The 20,328-nt window shown below is 56.5% G+C and overlaps 4 protein-coding genes across 4 annotated transcripts in view; 3 read left to right on the forward strand and 1 right to left on the reverse strand.

The window, feature by feature from the left end:
• The window catches only part of PTSG_11930 (uncharacterized protein), a gene marked incomplete at its 3' end in the record, with an annotated part of 11,660 nt that extends 4,807 nt beyond the window's left edge, over positions 1-6,853 (forward strand). Inside the window, exon 2 of the mRNA XM_004996296.1 lies at positions 430-6,853. Coding sequence (XP_004996353.1) covers positions 430-6,853 — 6,424 coding nt within the window. The remainder of the gene's footprint in view (positions 1-429) is intronic.
• A 324-nt stretch (positions 6,854-7,177) lies between these two features.
• PTSG_02845 (uncharacterized protein) lies at positions 7,178-8,839 on the forward strand (the record flags this gene model as incomplete). Its single annotated transcript, XM_004996297.1, has 2 exons — positions 7,178-7,263; positions 7,497-8,839. 2 exons carry the CDS (start codon positions 7,178-7,180, stop codon positions 8,788-8,790), a joined length of 1,380 nt encoding a protein of 459 aa, XP_004996354.1. The 3' UTR covers positions 8,791-8,839.
• Positions 8,840-9,012: 173 nt separating this feature from the next.
• Positions 9,013-13,233, reverse strand: PTSG_02846 (ABC transporter B family member 5). Its single transcript, XM_004996298.1, has 12 exons — positions 13,062-13,233; positions 12,687-12,843; positions 12,405-12,554; positions 12,160-12,289; positions 11,715-11,872; positions 11,306-11,529; positions 11,015-11,087; positions 10,797-10,853; positions 10,383-10,554; positions 9,968-10,089; positions 9,615-9,692; positions 9,013-9,410 (listed from the first exon to the last, which is right to left on the reverse strand). Exons 1-12 carry the CDS (start codon positions 13,205-13,207, stop codon positions 9,231-9,233), a joined length of 1,647 nt encoding a protein of 548 aa, XP_004996355.1. The 5' UTR covers positions 13,208-13,233; the 3' UTR covers positions 9,013-9,230.
• A 17-nt stretch (positions 13,234-13,250) lies between these two features.
• Positions 13,251-20,313, forward strand: PTSG_02847 (TK/HMTK protein kinase). The gene is made up of 13 exons (XM_004996299.1): positions 13,251-13,650; positions 13,920-14,958; positions 15,274-15,446; positions 15,734-15,846; positions 16,009-16,102; positions 16,350-16,700; positions 16,985-17,101; positions 17,313-17,409; positions 17,604-17,707; positions 17,962-18,040; positions 18,288-18,363; positions 18,565-18,750; positions 18,988-20,313. Exons 1-13 carry the CDS (start codon positions 13,465-13,467, stop codon positions 19,925-19,927), a joined length of 3,555 nt encoding a protein of 1,184 aa, XP_004996356.1. The 5' UTR covers positions 13,251-13,464; the 3' UTR covers positions 19,928-20,313.
• The last annotated feature ends 15 nt before the right edge of the window (positions 20,314-20,328 follow it).

The following is a 20,328-nucleotide window of genomic DNA, read 5'->3' on the forward strand; positions in this document are numbered from 1 at the left end:
GGTTTGACTTCACAGTCCTCCTTGCCAGCTTGCTACCCACCAAGAAGCCGCACACACAGTGAAACAACCAGCGCATTCCCCCCTTCCACAAGTTCAACAGAGCGTGACATCAGCGCAACTCCTCCCCAAAACGCCTGAACACCTCCCTCCCACACATCAACAACAACAACACAATAACAACAACAACAACAACACCAACCAACAACTTAAACAACAACTCTACAACTACATCCCCCCCCCCCTTCCCCCACCCCTCCTTCACTTCCCCACCCCTCCTTCACTTCCCCCACCCCTCCTTCACTTCCACCCACCCCCTCCCTCCACCATGCACCACCACCACCACGTCCTCCCCTTCCTCTTCTACGTTTTCCTCCTCACGTCTCCTCTCCTAACCCACGCCCAGAGCACTTCGCTGACTGCGCCGACCAGCACGCTGCAAGGCTGCACGTGTGCCGCGCAGTGGACGACGGCAGCGTCTGGCTGCGACACCACCATCCAGATTGCGGGTTGTGGCCTTGTTGAGCCGTGCGGCGGCCCCACGCCAACTTTTCCCACCGGCTACCCGTACCCTCCAAACACCCACTTCTCCTCTTGGTGCAAGCTTGAAGCTTCGTGCGGCGCATTCGCTTCCTTCGACTACTGCGATCCGAGCAAAGGCGTGGATCTCAGCGCACGCGGCCTCTCAAGTGTCGCCGGGTTTCGTTTTGGACCAAACGTCACGGATATCAACCTGTCAAACAACCCCATCGACGACGCTTCCTTGTGCGACGCCCACTGGCCGCCCATGCTCGCAAGCATCAAGCTCAACAACATTGGGCTGCAGAACCTGAGCTGCCTCGCATCTCTCCCTGCCGGTGTCTCCATCGACATGAGCGACAACGCGCTGGGTGACGAACAGCTCTGTTCTGCCCGCTGGCCGGTTGCCTTGGACGCCGTCACGATTCAAAACGCCGGTCTCACCGCTACCGCCATGGCCTGCCTCGTGCACGCGCCCTTGCCCAACGACACCCGTGTGCTCAGCCTTGACAACAACGATCTTACCATTGTTGCAGATGCAGCACTGCCATCTCAGTTGCAGGTGTTGTCCCTCCAGAACAACGCCATCGCAGCCATCTCCCAGAACAAGTGGGTGTTGACGCTTCAGATCCTGCGCCTGAATGGAAACCAGCTCACCTCCATCGCCAATGCGTCGTGGCCCTCGTCCCTGAAGACGCTCCAGCTCTACGCCAACCTCATCTTGTCCGCCGATGGGCAACAGTGGCCGTCAACCCTCAACATCCTCGACCTCGAGGAAAACCTGCTCACCACCCTCGACAACCAAGTGTTCCCCACCGCCCTCACATACTTCTACGCTCGATACAACGCCATCACCAGCATCACCAACATCACTTGGTCGCCACACATGGAGCACCTGTGGCTCAGCTACAACCACATCTCCGAAATCGACACGCTTCCAGCGAGTGCCACAAACCTGCGCCTGCAGAACAACACCATCTCCACCATCCATGGCGTTGCGTGGCCAGCAAACCTGCAGTATCTTCGCCTGCAGCACAACCACATCTCCTCTCTCGACGCCCAGCAATGGCCAGCTGCCCTGGTCTACCTCGACATCGAAGGAAACAACGTCACCACACTCAGCAACCAAGTGTTCCCCAGCAGCCTCAACACGCTCTATGCCCGATTCAACGCCATCACCAGCTTCAACAATATCACATGGCCCTCGCACATGGCCAGCCTGTGGCTCAACTTCAACAGCATCACCTCAATCGACACCTTGCCCGCCAGCGTCTCCCAGCTCCAGCTCAACAACAACAACATCACAACCCTGGCCGGAGCGCAAATGCCAGTGTCTGCAACAACCATTCTCCTCTACAACAACCGCATTCCCGACATTCCCGTCAACCTCACGTGGCCCGTCGACCTGGAGGTGCTCTCACTCAACAACAACGACTTGACGTCGCTGGACCAGCAAGCCTGGCCGCCCACACTCCAAACGCTCGAAGTCAACAACAACCACATCACCACCCTCGCCAATCAAGTGTTCCCGGACACCTTGGTCGCGTTTCTCGCAAGCAACAACAACATCAGCAGCCTCTTCAACGTCACCTGGCCGTCACCGCACATGCAGTCCGTCCTCCTCGGCAACAACTCCATTGCACGCATCGACACCCTGCCTGCGAGCGTGGCAAACCTTGACTTGAGCGGGAACACCATCACGAGCCTCCAAAACGTGTCATGGCCTGCGGACATGATCGAGCTGTCTCTGCGAGATAATTGCCTCACCAGCATCCAAGGCGTGCAGTGGCCGTCAACACTGACCCTGTTGCTGCTGGATCACAATGACATCAGCGACATATCAGGACAGGCGTGGCCCCCAACACTCCGGGAGCTCGACTTGCAGGCCAACAACATCAGCAATCTCGACAACCAAACCTGGCCCGAGACCATCACCCGCCTCTGGCTGCGGCACAACCGTATTGCCAGCATTGCGTCTCAGAAGTGGCCCGCCGCCCTTGAAGTGCTGTACCTCTCCAACAACCGCATCGCCAGCATTTCCACCAACGCGTCATGGCCACCAACGCTCCAGTATCTCTACTTGCATGACAACGCCATCACCCACCTTGGCTTGCAGCAGTGGCCCGACACGTTGCGCGACATCTTCCTGGACGAGAACCGCATCTCCACCATCGACAATCAGCGGTGGCCACCAAACCTGAACCAGCTCCTCCTTGCCAACAACAGCATCACCAGCGTCACGGGGCAGGTCTTCCCTTCGGGGCTCACTGTCCTGTTGCTTAGCGGAAACAACATCAGTGACATCAGCAACCAGCGGTGGCCACCATCGCTCGTGACGCTTGGCCTTGACCGAAACAACATCACCAGCATTTCCAACCAGACGTGGCCAGCAGGTCTCACGCTGCTTGGCCTCTCCAACAACACCCTGGGCCCCGACGGCATTGTCGGCCAGACATGGCCACCTGCGCTTGACGCCCTCTTCCTTGACTACACAGGCATCAGCAACATCTCTGCGCAACAGTGGCCGCGCAACCTGACCATGCTGCGACTCGAGCACAACAGCATCGCCGACATCAGCAGCCAGTCCTGGCCGCCGGCAGTGAAGGTGCTGCAGCTCTCTGACAACAACATCCAGAACATCACCGCACAGGCGTGGCCAGACACCGTCACCACGCTTGCCTTGAACGCCAACAGCATCTCTACGATCGACCAGCAGGCGTGGCCCAAGGCGCTACAAATTCTTCGCCTGCAGCAGAACGCCATCACCTCCATCATCAACCAGCGGTGGCCTGAAGGCTTGCGGGAGCTGCAGTTGCACGAGAATGGGATCTCGGCCGTTGGCAAGCAGCAGTGGCCACAGTCTTTGGTGACGCTGTTTCTTCACGCCAATCGCATCACAAGGCTGCCTGCTGGGCCCGGCGCATGGCCGCCAAGTCTCATTCGCCTCACCCTCCACAACAACACCATCGGCTCCATCAACGAACAGCATTGGCCACAAACCTTGGAAAGCCTCGTGCTCGTGAACAATAGCATCACCTCCTTGCCACAACGGCAGGGCTATTGGCCCAAGCCGCTGCGAAACCTGCTGCTTGCCTTCAACTCCATCACCAGCATCGACAATCAGGTGTGGCCACGTGGTCTGGAGACGCTCTTCCTGCACCAGAACAACATCACGCAGCTGCCAGTTGGGCCAGACGTGTGGCCTCCGCGGCTGCGCGCACTGACTCTCGGCTTCAATGCCATTGCCAGCATCCAACATCAGCAGTGGCCACCCACACTTGTTGACCTTGAGCTGCAGCGCAACAACATCAGCTCCATCCAAGGCCAAGTCTGGCCACCGCGGTTGACGGACCTGTGGCTGCATAACAATCCGCTCAAGTCAATTGAAGGGCAGCTCTGGCCCTCAACCTTGGAGATTCTGCAGCTTGCCGCGACGCAAATCAGCAGCATCGACACCCAGGTCTGGCCGGCAACCCTGAAAGAGCTGCGCCTGAGCGACAACGCCATTGCACACCTGCCAACCACCACGGGCTACTGGCCACGCGGGCTGGAGGAGCTTGACCTCGGTGACAACGACATCGACAGCATTGAGGGCCAGCACTGGCCCGGCTCGCTGCGTAGCCTCTCTTTGTCCGGCAATAAAGTCCGGAGCATTGTTGGGCAGGCATGGCCGATGCGCTTGGAGCACCTGTTCCTGAGCGTCAATTTCATCCCCAGCATTGAGGGGCAGCCGTGGCCGCGCGGTCTGACTCGTCTCTTCTTGTCGTCCAACGCCATCACAAAGCTGGGCACACAAGTCTGGCCGCCTGGGTTGCTGGAACTCAACTTTAACTCGAACCAGCTGACCTCCGTTGAAGGCCAGTCGTGGCCGACAACCTTGCAGCGACTAGGCCTGGCAAACAACAATCTGCAGAGGTTCGATGCTGAGGCCCTTCCAAATGGCCTGGAGGACCTCACGCTGTTTTCCAACGACATCAGCGTGCTCGAAAGCACTCAGTGGCCTTCCAACCTGAAGGAGCTGGGCCTCAGCTCGAACCGTCTGAGCGACGTCAGCTCGCAACAGTGGCCGCCTTTGCTGTCTGTGCTGAACCTACGTGACAACAAAGTCTCCAGCGTGGATGGCGTGAACTGGCCTCTCGAGCTGCGTCTTCTGCTCCTTGACACCAACCGCATCACCAGCATTGCACAGCAGACGTGGCCCTCGACTTTGACCCTGCTCACGCTCGGCAGCAATCGATTGACGTCCATCGCCAGCCAAGTCTGGCCGCGAGCTCTGCTCACGCTGCGGCTGGACAACAACGCCATTTCTTCCGTGGCGAACCAAACCTGGCCACCCTCGCTGAAGACCCTGTACCTTCAGCGCAACGCCATCGCATTTGATGACGACCCTGCTGTCAATGCCGCGTTCCACACAGCGTCATCCCTCACGACGCTTGACCTCTCCTTCAACGACATCTCCAGTCTGCAGGGGGTCGTATTCCCGGATGCGCTGCAACGGCTTGCCCTGAGAAACAACCGCCTGACCACACTGACGCAGAATGTGCATTGGCCACCACAGCTGACGCGTCTCATTCTCGACGCAAACCCATGGGAGGCGCTGATCAAGAACAACATCCACCTACGTGCTGGCGACGCCATTCCTGAGCTCACGCGTGGCCTCCCCTGCACCCTCGAGCAGCTCAGCATCGAGCATGGCGTGCAGCCATGGAGCTGCAGCCGCCACACCGTTGCCGCTGACATGTGCGACGATGACATGGTTGGCAGCTGTAGTATTGCAGGCATCGGCAAGTGCTCGTGGCCTTCCAATAGCAGCGCGGGCGCCACGGCATTGATGGATATGATGTTGGCGAACGGCAGCACCAGCACCAGCACCAGCACCAGCAGCACCAGCACCAGCAGCACCAGCACCAGCAGCACCAGCACCAGCAGCAGCAGTAGTAGTAGCAGCAGCAGCAGTAGTAGTAGTAGTAGTAGCAGCAGCAGCAGTCACCGGCAACAACAGCCACAACAGCCACAGCAGCAGCACATCTGGTCGTGTGAACTGACGGAAAGCGGACAGGCGCTCGTGTTGGCGCAAGACGCCAGCCGTGAGGTGATTGCTGAGAAGCAGGAAGACCAGACAAACGTGTTCTACGGCGTTGTTGGCGGCGCTTTCCTGTTGCTGTTTGTGCTCCTGGTTGCGCTGCACTCCAGATTCCAAGGTGTGAAGCGCATCGCACTGGTGCTGTTGATTCTCTTTGATGTGGCCACTGACTGGGGTTTCTGGGGCCTGGTGTTGACCACAGACGACTTCCGAGACAGCTACCAGTGCGAAACATCCTTTCCAGTGTACCGTTGCGAGGGCGCGGGTGCTGGCTTCTCATGCGACAGCTATGGCGACTTGAAGAGCGTGTGCGGCGGCCTGCCGTTTGCTCCAGCAGATGCAACAAACGAGTGCGAGTGCAACAGCAACACCTGCTTGTCCGGGTTTGTGTCCTTTGAGGAAACAGGCAGCTTTGTTGTTGTTGAAGATGCGTGTGACTTGTCACTGGACACGGACGACACTGGATTCGTCAAGTTCCAGCTGCAGTCGTGCACGACTTTTGGGTCTCTGGACAATTTCGCCAACCACACCTGCGGTTACCTAAACGCCAACGACCCGAATGCAACGGGCAGCAGCGAGTGCGAGTGCTATGGCGGGCAGTGTCGCGTGGTGCCCGGTGCAAGCGGGACGTGCCGCGGGTTTTACGGCGGTAACTACGAGGCGCTGGTGTGGGCGGCGTTTGCCTCCGTCGTTGTCGGCACCGCCATCGCCTTGATTGAGGCGGGTCGCGAATGGCAGAGCCAGCGCCGCGTCCGCGTCCACCTCACGTCCCAGCTCGCTGCCAGAGACGGGGGCCAGCGTGAGCAAGAGGCGCAAGAGGCACAAAAGGATCAAGTTGAGCAAGATGGGCAAGATTACATGGATGTGGTCGAGGAGGATGGGGGTGGTCAAGACGACAAAGGTGCATCGTTTGACATCGGAGTCCCGTTTGACGCCTTTGGTCAAGATCGGCAGGCTGGCGACGGTGGGTTGGAGCTGGAGCCTGGTGGGGGTGCTGACGATGGAGATGGCGAGGAGGATGGTGGAAACGGGGATGACAAGGGTGACAAGGTCGACAAGGTTGACAGGGTCGACAGGGTTGACATTGTGCTTGGTGTCCTGAGGCTGTTCCTGGAGGACTTGCCGCAGCTAGGTGTGCAAGTGATCTACCTCACCGTGCTCGGGCAGGAGCACGAGCCCACGGCGATTCTGAGCCTCGTCGTGACCTGTGTCTCCATTGTGGTGACGACCGTGTGGATGATGAGACAGTTGTAGGGGTAAAGGAGGGGGGTGTGGAGAGTGGAAGGGGGGTGTTGGTTTGGAGTGGAGTGGAAGGTTGTTTGGTTGGTTAGTTGTGTTTTTGGATGTGTGTGTGTGTGTGTGTGTGAGTGTGTGTGTGTGTGTGTGTGTGTGCAGTGACTCTATTCCTGTCGTGTCTTTGGTGAACTTTTCTCTCAGTCTTCTACTTCTCTATTTTTGTTTCTCCTCAACTTACCCCTCCGGTACTCCTCGGCGACGGAACACTGAGCTGCCGCTTGCCGTTGTCGTAGTGTAGTCGTCGTAGGTTTGGACAACAGTTGTTGTCAAAGCGCGCTCTCCATGAAGAAGGTGCCAATGTATCCTGAAGTCCTGAAGTCCTTGTGGCAGGCGCTTCTCTGCTTCTCTGCTTCTGCGCTTGTGACTTTGTGAGTTGTGTTGAGGTTTGAAAGGAGTGCGTGACGTTGACAAGTGGTCGTATCTTCATGTAGTTGTCAAAACCCTCCAAAACAGATCCAGTCAAGACGAAGAGCTTCTGTCATCAGGACGACCCAGACACTCACACACTCACAACGATGTCACGCTTCTTTCTTTTCTTTTTCTGCTTGACCCTCACCCTTCTGATGGTGTCCTCGTATGTACTGCCTCATGTTCTCTGCAGTGCACAAGCAGTCATTGAGGAGGATGCACTGGGCTCATTGCACATCAACACGAGTGACCCACAGCAGCAAAGGATTTTCTTGAATGGGATTGACGTTGATGCTATGTTGCACGCGCAGCAACGCACCATCAACGCGTACCAGGAGCTGCTTTCCGCTCAGCAGAGCATGATCGAAGCGCAGCGCGACATGTTGCAAAGTCAGCAGCACACGATTGAAACTGTACAAGCCGAAGGACAAGCGCTGAGCCAACAACTTGCAGCGCAATTGACGACCAACCGAGACCTTGAGAGTAATGATGCTGTGCTTCGCAGGCGACTGTGCGCCAATGGCGTGGCACCAAAGTCAACCACATTTAAGGTTGGCACTAACGCAAACCCAGAATGGTTTGGAGCTGTTGTCGGTCCGGATGGCCTCATCTATGGGATCCCGTTTCGATCAACGTCTATTCTTATTGTTGACCCCGTCACCCACACCGCAAAGAAGAGCGGGCACTTCACGGGTGACTTGAAGTGGGCGCATGGCGCTGTCGCCAACGGTCTCATCTTCGCGTTCCCATTCAAGTCGTCTGCTGTCCTCATCATCAACCCAAGCAATGGAGCTTTGACGACTGACACTTCGAGCATTTCTGGGCTTCCAGGGAACAGCAAATGGTCCGGTGGTGCCTTGGCGCGTAATGGGCTGATTTACGGCACACCATGGAACGCGGCGTCGGTGCTGATCATCAATCCGAGGACAAGAACAGCAGATACAACCTCGATTTCTGGCCTGGGAGGTGCCGAAAGCAAGTGGCATGGCGGTGTGGTGGGACCCGATGGTCGCATCTTTTGCGTTCCGTTCAATGCCAAGGCTGTTTTGATCATCAACCCAAAGTCCAATGTGGCCGATACCACCTCGCTTGCTGGTCTGGGATCCGCCACTTCAAAGTGGTTTGGAGGAGTCCTTGCTCGTAATGACCTCATCTACGGAATTCCTGCAGGCTCACGGTCGGTGCTGATCATAAATCCCAAGTCGCTGACAACCAACACAGGAACTATCAGCGGGTTACCAAGTCTCGGAAACAAGTGGCACGGCGGGGTGCTTGCCTCCGACGGCCGCATTGTGGCGATGCCGTTCACCGCACAATCGCAATCCGTTCTCATTATCGATCCTGCCACAAATACCGTTGATATGACTACGTTCACTGGTTACCGCGAAGGCGGCAAATGGAAGGAACCTGTTCGAGCAAGCAATGGGTTGATCTACGCTGTTCCCTACTTTTCCAGGAACGTTCTCGTTTTGGATCTTGGCTGCTGAAGTGCTGACTCAACCTGTTATGCGTGTGTGTGTGTGTGTGTGTGTGTGTGTGTGTGTGTGTGTGTGTGTGTGTGTGTGTGAGTGTGAGTGTGTGTGTGAATGAGTGAGTGAGTGAGTGAGTGAGTGTGTGTGTTTGTGAGAGAGAGTGTGTGTGAATGAGTGAGTGAGTGAGTGTGTGAGTGTTGTCGATTTTGCACCCTTCATGATTGGCGTCACTTGCACCCGAGACTGAACTGTTCACGCAATGTGACGAGCTTTACTTTCTTCAATCGCAAATCAAGACACAATGGCACTCTTGGCCAGTGACGTGATCAAACAAGTGCGGCTGGCTCTCAAGCCATGCCTGGGCCAGACAAACACACATACACGTACGAACACACACACACATACACACACACACCGACAACCAACACTGCAAAACATCTCAACAGAACGGCTTGCTACGGCTTCAACTGCTCTTGCTGTGCCCTGGCCTCTTCTTCCTCTTTGTTCTTCTGCGCGAGCTCGTCATCTGCCTTGCTGCTGTGCTGGTTGTGCCACAGGTACGAGTAGAAGCTGTTGGGGTCACGCAGCAGCTGCCAATGCGTTCCTCGCTCCGAGATGCGCCCGTCTCGCAGCACCTGCATAAATGTGTGCGCGCGCGTGTGTGTGTGCGTGTGTGTGTGTGTGTGTGTGTGTGTGTGTGTGTGTGTGTGTGTGTGTGTGTGTGCGTGCGTGTGTGTGTGTGTGTGGTTGTGAATGAATGTCAAGCACACTTTCACAGCCCCGCACCATCGCAATCAAGGTTTCGCACGCACACACAACCAATCTCGATAGATACTTACGAAGATGACATCTGCGTCCACGATGGTGGAGAGGCGGTGCGCAATGAACAAGCTCGTCCTTCCTCGTGCAACTTTATCCTGTACGCAACACACGCATGCCAGCATGGCACGCAAATGTACTTTGAGCACACGATAGCGCACTACAAAGAGCAGGGCAGCGCACACACGCACACAAACAAACAACAAACATTGGCACACACACACACGCACACACACACACACAAACAAACAAACAACAAACAACAAACACACACACGCACACAAACAAACAACAAACACACCCACACCGACAACACAACACAACACAACAACGACAGCAGCAACCCCATCCCGCGCCCTTCTCCCTCACTGACCACAGCGGCCATGATGTGCTTCTCCGTGATGGGATCGAGGGACGACGTCGCCTCGTCGTACAGCAGTATCGGCGAATCCTTCAGCACCGCACGCGCAATCGCCACTCGCTGCTTCTCTCCACCTGCAAGGATGTGTGTGTGTGTGTGTGCAGGTGTGTGCGGGTGTGTGTGTGTGTGTCGTTGCAGGTGTGTAAGCGCGTGGCGACCATCCTATGCCCAAGCAAAGCTACGCACACGCACACAGGTTGACACAAGCAAACAAACAAACAAACAAACAAACAAACAAACAAACAAACAAACAAACAAACAAACAAACAAACAAACAAACAAACAAACAAACAAACAAACAAACAAACAAACGAACAAACAAACAAACAAAACACACACACACACACACACACACACGTGCACGCACCCGAGAGTTTGAGTCCGCGCTCGCCAACGGCGGTCTCGTACTGCTGTGGAAGCTTGTGGATGATGTGGTGGAGATCAGCAATGCGGGCAGCGGCGTGGACCTCCTCCTCCGTCGACGACAGGCGCCCGTACTGGATGTTGTAGAAGATGCTGTCGTTGAACAACACGCAGTCCTGCCAGGGGTTGGTGTGTGTGCGTGTGCGTGTGTGTGTGTGTGTGTGTGTGTGTGTGTGTGTGTGTGTGTGTGTGTGTGTGTGTGTGTGTGTGTGTGTGGGAGCGTCAGTGAAGGTGTATGGATGCAATGGTGGGAGTGTCAGTGAAGGATTAAATTTGTCTGTGAGGTTGTCGGTGATATCCACAGATGGTGCCGGGTCGATCCCAGACACGCCAGCATACAAGTACATGATCATAGTACCTGGGGAACAACGCCCAGGGCGGCGCGGAGGCTTGGCAAGTTCACTTCCCGGATATCCTGTACACAACACGATGGTGTAGCATACGCATGGCGATGAGCGTCACACACACACACACAGACACACACACAGACACACACACAGACACACACACAGACACACACACAGACACAGACACACACACACACACACACACGCAAACACACACAGCATTCTGCACCTGTCCGTTGATGCGGATGGAGCCCGACTCTGGATCGTAGAAGCGATAGAGGAGACGAAGCGCAGTGGATTTGCTGTTGATTCGTTTGACAGGGGGCGGCGAGCAAGAGACGGACGTGAGCGAGGGTTGTAGTGCAGATGGCCAGGCAACATGGCCTGCAGAGCACGTGAATTGCACACACACACACACACACACACACACACACACACACACACACACACACACACACACACACACACACACAAACCCTCGACTACCACCACCGCCCCCAACACCCCCTCAACGACGCACCCGCTGCCGCTGGGCCCAACGATGGCGGCCTTCTTTCCAAACGGAATCTGGAACGAGACGTCCTCAAACACGCGCAGGCCGCTGTCATACGCAAACGACACGCGATCAAACTCAATGGCCGGCTGCTCTGTCGGCGTGATGATGGCGGGGGCGTGTCCGAGGAAATCCTTCTTGCGCGACTCAACAAACTCTGGCAGTTTCAGATCTGGCGCGTTCTCTGGCGTCTGCAGTTCACGGCATGCACGTGATCGTGTTGGGAAGGAGGGGGAGGTGGGGGTGGAGAAGGGATATGGGGATGGCGTGATAGTGCAGGGATGAGGGTGGATGAGGGTGGTAGAGAGATGAATATACCGATGATAAAGCTAGTGAGCACCATTGATTACACACCCACACACATCATATCACGTACAGTGATGGATGGCTTGAGGGCGAGGATGTCGAAGAGTGTGCGCATGTCAATGAGCGACTGCTTGACCTCGCGGTACACGGTGCCAAGGAAGTTGAGCGGCATCGCCAGCTGGAACAGAAGTCCGTTCACCATCACCAGATGCCCAACGCTCGCCTCCCCTGATAACACAGCGCAGTTGTCAGTGGTGATGGTGGTTGAGTGTGGTGTGGTGTGGTATGTGTGTGGAGGGGGGATTGTTGTTGTTTGGGACGTTGGGACAAGATGTACTGGTGAGTGGGGAATGCACACAACTGAGATGACGCGACACGCAGACACACACACACACACACACACACACACACACACACACACACACACACACACACACACACACACACACACACACACACACACACACACACACACACACGATACAAACCCCCTCCCAACACACGCATGTACGTACATCCAACAAGCATGGCGCCGGCGGAGGTGAAGACGGCGGTGACGGGGGACATGGAGGCGACCGTGTCTGCCGTGTCGTTGAGCATGTCAACTGCATCCTTGAAGAAGAACGGCACTTGCACATTCAACACCTGCAAACAAGCAACTGCAGTGAGTGGGTGTGCGGTGAAGCCCATCTACACCAAGTTCTATTCACCTTTCCAACAAATTCTCTGCACCCACCCCCAATTCCCTCCCATTCCACACCTTGGAGGAGACGAGCAGCGCCAGTGCCCCGAGCACACGTGCTTTGAGATCCCACGCCTTGTCCGGCCAGAGGAACCGGCCGAGGCCGCGAACAATGTCGCCACTCGCCATGGATTCATTCTCAGCGTTCACTTGCTGCGGCGTGGTTCTCTGCGAGCAGCCAACAAAGCACGGTGGCCGTGAGCGACAGCTGAAGCACGCCAGGCAGCGCAGCTGCGTCTACGACGGCAACGCGCGCATGCTAATGTGCCCTTCTGGATCCCCCATCACACACACACGCACCTGCTTCTGGATGGTCGTGTTTGGCTTGTCCTTGACGTTGGAGTTGAGCTTGGTGCTGGTCGAGCTCAGGGCACGATACAGCACCTGGTTTAGTGGTCGTGCTTGCTGCTGCTGCCTCATGGCTACACCTTGCCACGCCAAGCCTACCCTCTGTCCACTGCAAAAAGGAAGTGCGGTGGATGAACGTGCATGAGGTGTAGGAGGAGAGGAAGGTGCATGAAGTTGAGGAGGGGAGCCAGGAACACACAAGTAAACACGCACACATGCACAGACAGACAGACAGACAGACAGATACACAGACACACACACACACACACACACACACACAAAAGTGCACGCACAATCCCGTCCACCCCCTCACACACACACACGTACCTGTGGAGGAGTCGTCTGCAGCCACAGGCGTGCCCGAGCGCCGCGTTCCTCGCCAAGGCACGACTGCCGCCTCTCAACAGCATCATCATCGTTGCTGCATGTTGAGCATTGCCACCTGCTGCCATCATCACCGTCATCCTCGTCATCCGCCGCAGTGCAGAAAATCAAGGCAAATCATTCACAACTCTTCCCAAATCCAAATCCCGAACAAGCAAACAGGCAAACAAACAAGAGGGTGTGTGTTTTTGTTTTGGGTGTGCGTGTGCTTGTGGGTGTTGTCCCCTGCTGTGGTTCCACCTGCATCCAATCGCTGTTGGCGTGTGTGGTGGAAGCAGTGAGTCTATCGATCACCCCGATCAATCAGCCAGCCAACGGCTGAGCAAGGAAGCCTGTGGCACCAGCCATGGGCGGGAAACAAAGCAAGGCGGATCTGGCCTCGCCGTACACGGCCACGGACGACGGCACTCGTGATTTTGGCACCTTCCCCTGCTCGTACCTGGGCCACTGCAATGTGGGCAGTGTGGCTGCCAGCCAGGCGGTCATTGACGGTGCACAGCGCATCATCAACGCGCGAAATCCCAAGACCAAGGTCAGTCAGTCTCTCAACACAATCAAGCAAACCAACGCTTGGGTTGAGTGTTGACATGCTGCGATCAATCACGCATGTGCTGTCGTTTGGCTGTCCTTCTGCACAACACACACACACACACACACGCACACACACACACACACACACACACACACACACACACACACACACACACACACACACACACACACACACACACACACACACACACATTGCCCTCTTCGTCCTAATCCTTTTCCTTCCCCTGACTCCGGTTTGTGTCTTGAAAGGTGTTTGTGAACGTGACGTCGCAGGGGCTGTCGGTGCTAGATCCGCGCTCCAATATCCCGGTGACAGCAGCACCGCTGCAGCGCATCTCCTTCATCTCGCAGCTGGGCCGCAAGCAGAAGCTCGTTGCGTACCTGCACCGGGAATCCGAGTCCGCGTGCATCTGCCACGTGCTGAAGAGCAAGAAGCTGGCGGGTGCCATCACCCAGGCCGTGCGTGGCGCATTCGAGGCAGCGCACTCTGCAGCGAAGCAGCAGCAGCAGCGCCCGCGCGCCCGCTCAGCGTGGGGCAACGCGCAAGGCTCATCGTCGTCACCAGCAGCAAAGGCGAGTAATGGCGGCAGTCGGGATGCCGGGAACAGGCCGCGGGCAGCGACGCACCGAGGGCACGCGCAGGAGCAGCCGTCGCTGTTGCTGGAGAATGGGGCGCGATCATCACGCGACAACGCGGCAGAGCAGCCACAAGACAGGCAAGACAGCCTTGCAGAGTCAGAACAGTCACAACAACAACAACAACAGCCACAACAACAACCACAGCAGTCGCCACGAGTGTTGACACTGGGTGGCGTGGACACGAGGTCCAGTCGCGACGACACGGGCATGGCGGATCAGGAGGACGCAGGGGCCGGTCTGGACGTGTCTGCGATGCCGCCCGCGGAGAAGCCCAGCGTGCACGCGTGCCACTACCTCGGCCACACGACGGTGACACACCCAACTGGGGATGAGGTGGCGGCGGAGTCCGCACAGGAGGCGATTCGGGCCAACAAGCCGCGAAAGGCGCAGCTGGAGGTGACAACAGACATGATTTTGGTCCGTGATGCAAAGCACGGCGACGTGTTGCATCAGGTGCCCGTGTCTGAGATCAGCTTCTTCACCATCAGCAAGAGGAAGCGCACGCTGCTGTCGTTCATCACCTGTGACCGCGAGAACATCATGTTCTGCCACACGCTGCGCTTCAAGAACACAAAGTCGTGTGTGCATGCAAGCAACACCATCGGCACCGCCTTTGTCAAGGGGGCAGAGGCAGCCAACGCCAGCGCACGTAAGTCTGTTGATTTGCGTGCGCGCGCGCGCGCGCGCGTGTGTGTGTGTGTGTGTGTGTGTGTGTGTGTGTGTGTGTGTGTGTGTGTGTGTGTGTGTGTGTGTGTGTGTGTGTGTGTGTGTGTGTGTGTGTGTGTGTGTGTGTGTGTGTGTGTGTGTGTGTGTGTGTGTGTGTGTGTTTGGAACTGGTGACCCTCGCGCGCAAGCACAACTCTATCCAATACCAACCCCCTCCCCAATTCGTTGACCTCACCACCAACCCCAACACCACCCTCCCCATACACTTCCACCACCCTTCACCACCCCCCCCCCGCAGGCCGTGCGAGTTCGCCTGCCACGTCCTTTGCGCGGCATTTGACCACATCGTCACTGCATCAGCGCAACCCGGCTGCCCCTCTCGGCCTATTTGAAGCACAGTTTCTAGGAACAGTCCCCGTGGAGAACAAGCGCAAGCACGAAGTGTGCGAGGACGCCGCCCTCTCTTTGCTGGTGCGGGTACTGTTTGCGCATGTGTGCGTGTGTGTGTGTGTGTGCACTATGTGTGCGTGTGTGTGTGTGTGTGCACTATGTGTGCGTGTGTGTGTGTGTGTGCACTATGTGTGTGTGTGTGTATGCGTGCATTGTGTGATGTGATGGACGTAATGCTCACTTTCATCTATCGCCTTCATTCACACACACACACACACACTCACACACACACACACACACACACACACACACACACACAAACACACACACACACACACATATCGTCACACACGTCCACCTTTCCCCAGTTGACAAAGCCGGCGCCGACACAGGTTGCCATCAGCGTGAGCGGCGAGGGCATCAAGGTTGTGGAGGCAACCACGTCCGAGGTCCTCACCAGCATCCCAATCAAGAACATCACGTGAGTCGTGTGGGTTTGTGGGTGTGGATTTGTTCGCGTACGTGCGTGGTGCACACGCACTGCGATGATGATACGCGGCACAGCTTCCCCATGGCGTATCATCTATTTCTTCTCCTTCTTTTTCCCTCACAAGTTCAGTCACCACTGCCTTGCTTGCGTCAGGTACACGACGGTGGTGAACAACCGCAAGATTCTGAAGAAAGACAAATCGCGCGGCGCCAAGGCAGACGAGCCCCTCGTTGTGCTCATGAACCACGTGCGCGTGATGTGATGTGATGTGATGTGATGTGCGGGTGTGATGTGATGTGATGTGATGTGTGCGTGCGGGCGTGATGTATTATGTGCTGTGCGTATCTGATACGATGGCACTCGTGTGTCATATCGACGTACGTGCACTCGTTTCATGTGCCCGTGTCCCCACCCCACGCACTACACCCCACCCCAAATCTCAACACGCTCCCCGCTCAACCGACACCACACACACGCACGTTCAACCCCTTCAGGACTCGCGGCTGTCCCGGACGGCCTGCGAGATCTTCCGCGCAGGGCGGCGGGCGGCGCAGGTGTGCGAGACGATCAACATTGCGTTCACCGTCGCCCTGGATAAGCAGAAGCGGCAGAAGAACAACGCCTTTGCTGCCGTTTCTTCAAAACGCGAGCCCGTGAAAGGCCCGCTGTTTAAACGCCAGATCCACCGTCGCGATTTGCGTCCCATGCGCGCCATTGGCATGGGGCAGTTTGGGGAGGTGTTTCTGTCACTGCAGCACGTGAAGCCTGGTACGGGCGAGGATGGTGGAAACACGGTCCACCGCGCCGTGAAACTCCTCCGAAACGGCGCATCCGCTGCCGATCGCGTGCGTATTGGATTCGGGTTGATACCGTGCGTGCGTGTGCTAGTGCGTGTGTGTGTGTGTATTTGTGTGTGTGTGTGTATTTGTGTGTGTGTGTGTGTGTGTGTGTGTGTGTATTTGTGTGTGTGTGTGTGTATTTGTGTGTGTGCGTGCGTGTGCATTTGTGTATGTGTGTGTGGGTGTGTGTGTGCTTGTGTGCGCGTTATGTGCTTGTGTGCTCGCATGCATTTTTTGTCTTGTGTGCGCATGCCCTGATCCGTTGCGGTCCACTCCTCCCCCATCCTCAGGAGGAGTTCCTGCGGGAGGCGGAGGTGATGCTGGCGTTTGACCACGTCAACCTCGTCCGCTTGATCGGTGTCGCCGTCCAGCAGCGGCCCTGGCTCTGTGTCCTCGAATACATGCAGGTGTGTGTGTGTGTGAATGGGTGGTTGTGCGTGTGTGTGTGTGTGTGTGTGTGTGTGTGAATGGGTGTTTGTGTGTCTCTGTGTACGTGTCTACTTTGGTCTGTTTCCACATATCCACTGCCCCATCCTGACCTTCACTCCTCCCCCCCCCCTGCTCATCACACCATCTCCCTGCACCCCCACCCATCCACTGTCCTCCCTCGCACTGCAGTACGGCGATTTGCGGTCTGTGCTGCACACGGCGCGCGAGAAGGGCCTCAAGCTCACGTTTCTCGAGTCCCTCAAGTTTGCTGTGCAGATTGCCACAGGTACGGTCATGTTCCATTGCAGTTGTTTGAGGTGATGTGAACGGTTGATGCACAGAGTGACTCAAAGAGACAGAAACACAAGATGCACAACACACGCACATACACACATACACACACACACACACGCACACACACACACACACAACAATCGTCACACCCCTTCACCCCTCCCCCCTCCCCTCTTCCCTCGTCAGGCATGGAGTACCTGTCGTCGCTCGGGTACATCCACATGGACCTGGCCGCGCGAAATTGTCTCCTCGGAGAGAAGAATCTCGTCAAAATTGCAGACTTTGGCCTCGTGCGTTGATGTGATTGCGCGTTGCTTGCGTGTTGCGTGCTTGTTGCTTGCGTGTTGATTGCGTGTTGCTTGCTTGTTGATTGCGTGTTGCTTGCGCGTTGCCTGCGTGTTGCTTGCGTGTTGCTTGTTGCTTGCGTGCATATGTGTGTACATGTTTGTGTGTGTGTGCGCGTCTGTTGTGCGTCGCTAAGCCTTCAACATCTCTGCTCTGCCTCACCTGGGTCGCACTCACATCCCTCCTTCTTCATCAACAGACGCGCACGTGCAAGCCTGGCCGCGACTACTACCGCCTCACAACCACACTCAAGCTCCCCATCAAGTGGATGGCAATTGGTCCGTATCTCGCGCTCACAGTGTGTGTGCGTGTGTGTGCGTATGCATGTTTGTGTGTGTGTGTGTGTGTGCGTGTGTGTATGTGTGTGTATGTGTGTGTACGTGTGTGTACGTGCGTGCGCGCTGACGGTTGTGATGCCTGTGACGTCCTATCCCCCCACCCCCACATGCTCTTCACAGCCCGCCCTGTCTTCATCCTCATTCTCTCTCACGTTCACATTCCCATCATCTCCGTTCTCGTTCACAGAGAGCATGGAGGAGAAGCTGTTTTCCACCAAGAGCGACGTGTGGGCATTTGGCGTCACCTGCTGGGAGGTTTTCAGGTGTGTGTTTTGTGTGTATGCGTGTTCGTTCCGTCTCGCTGTTTAATTAACACACACACACACACACACACACACACACACACACACACACACACACACACACACACACACAAGCACGTGCACACATTCTCATCTTCGCTCACCCCCTCCCCCACACCGCCGCCACCACCAACCGCTGTACCTACTTTCCATCCTTTGCAGCTATGGAGCGGTGCCGTACGGAGCAGTGAAGAATATGGATGTGCAGGAGAAGATTCGTGCGGGCATGCGGCTGTCCTGTCCAGCAGCGTGCCCACAGGCGTTTTACTCCAAAGTGCTGGAATTGTGCTGGCTCAAGGAGTGGCGACGGCGTCCGACATTCACAGACCTCCGCCGCTTCATCATCAAGTGCGTGCAAGCTCGCGTACACGTGCATGTGGATGTGGGTGTGGATGTGCATGAATCGGTACATGCAAGTTCTTTTCCTGTTCCTCCTTCATCACACACACATACACACACACACACACAATCACACACACACACACATACACACACACACACACACACACACACACACTCTCTCTCTCTCTCCCTCGCACACTACCCGCCCCCTTCCCCAAACACACACACACACACACACTGCAGGTTTGCGCGGCAGGCAAAGGAGACGAGCCCGATGCTGCGGGATGTGGGTCGGGCGCTCAAGGTGTGGAACAAGCAGCTTGAAGAACAGCAGCGCCAGGCCATCGCCACCGCGCAGGCATCGTCATCATCAGCCTCCTCCACAACAGACCCATCATCAACATCGAAGCAGCAGCAGCAACAGCAGCAACAACAGCAGCAACAGCAACAGCAGCAGCAACAGTCACCAAAGCACTCGCCAAAGCACTCGCCAAAGCACTCGCCAAAGCGAGCGAGAAAGGGACAGATTAGCCCCGTCCTCGTTGAAGGCGCAACAGTGTCGAGCGTGTCTGCAATGGTAGCTGATGTGGATGACGAGACGGTGGAAGGGTCAACCGATGATCGCAGCGCCACAGCTGATGGTGTCGGAGGCACTGCTCGTGACACCGATGCTGATGCGAGACAGAAGGGCCAGCCGTCCACTTCCTCCTCCTCCGCCGCGGGCGCAGCAGCTGCAGGCGATGACGACGACGAAGAAGACGCAGATTACTACTCGGACGAAGACGGCGACATCCTTGTCATTCGCCGACCACACAAGCCGCAACAGCAAACGGAGGAGAACAAGTCACTCCTGCAACAACAACAGCTGCAGCCAAAGCAGCAACGACAGCCACAACAACTTCAACAACAGCAGCAGCTAAGCGACGCTGGTGGTTACAGCACACGCCACCACGCAGCGTCGCCGCAACACGAACAATCGCAGCAGCCGCAACAGCCGCCACGCCTCACTCTGGACATGACCAACTCGTCGTCAGATGTGTCCACGGATGACGTTGAAGGACAAGGTGATGGCGACGATGATGCAAGCGCGCTGGCTGCGCGGTTACAGTCGGACCGTACCATCTCCTTTGAGCTCGGCCCGGACCTTGAAGTGGTCGTGGGCGGGCCACAGCAGCCCTCGTAGCCGTGTCGCCACGTGCGACAGACTGATACAAGACCCTTGCTTCCCTGATTTTTGTGTGACCGACACTCCGTACTTCTTTTTGATTGACCCCTTGTTGCGTTCACTTCCCTTTGCATTAGTTGCATTTGTTACAACCAATCCCTGTGTTCTTCCCCCTCTTCCCGTTGCCTTTTCATTTGTTTCATTGTTACTTGCCCTCTGTTCTCCTTGCCTTGCGTGGCCGGTTCACGCACCCTTTGCTTCCCAATGCTGGCAGATGGCTGTTGGGGGCGGGCGGTTGTGAGTCGGACACACAAGTCGTGTGCGACAACAACAACCACCTCCCCAGGCCTCTCGTTCATCACTTTTGCGACACCATGAATTGCCGTTGAATAGAATGTTAGCGGTATCAACCGATATTT

This window comes from Salpingoeca rosetta (assembly GCF_000188695.1).
Source record: "Salpingoeca rosetta unplaced genomic scaffold supercont1.6, whole genome shotgun sequence".
Classification (NCBI taxonomy): domain Eukaryota; class Choanoflagellata; order Craspedida; family Salpingoecidae; genus Salpingoeca; species Salpingoeca rosetta.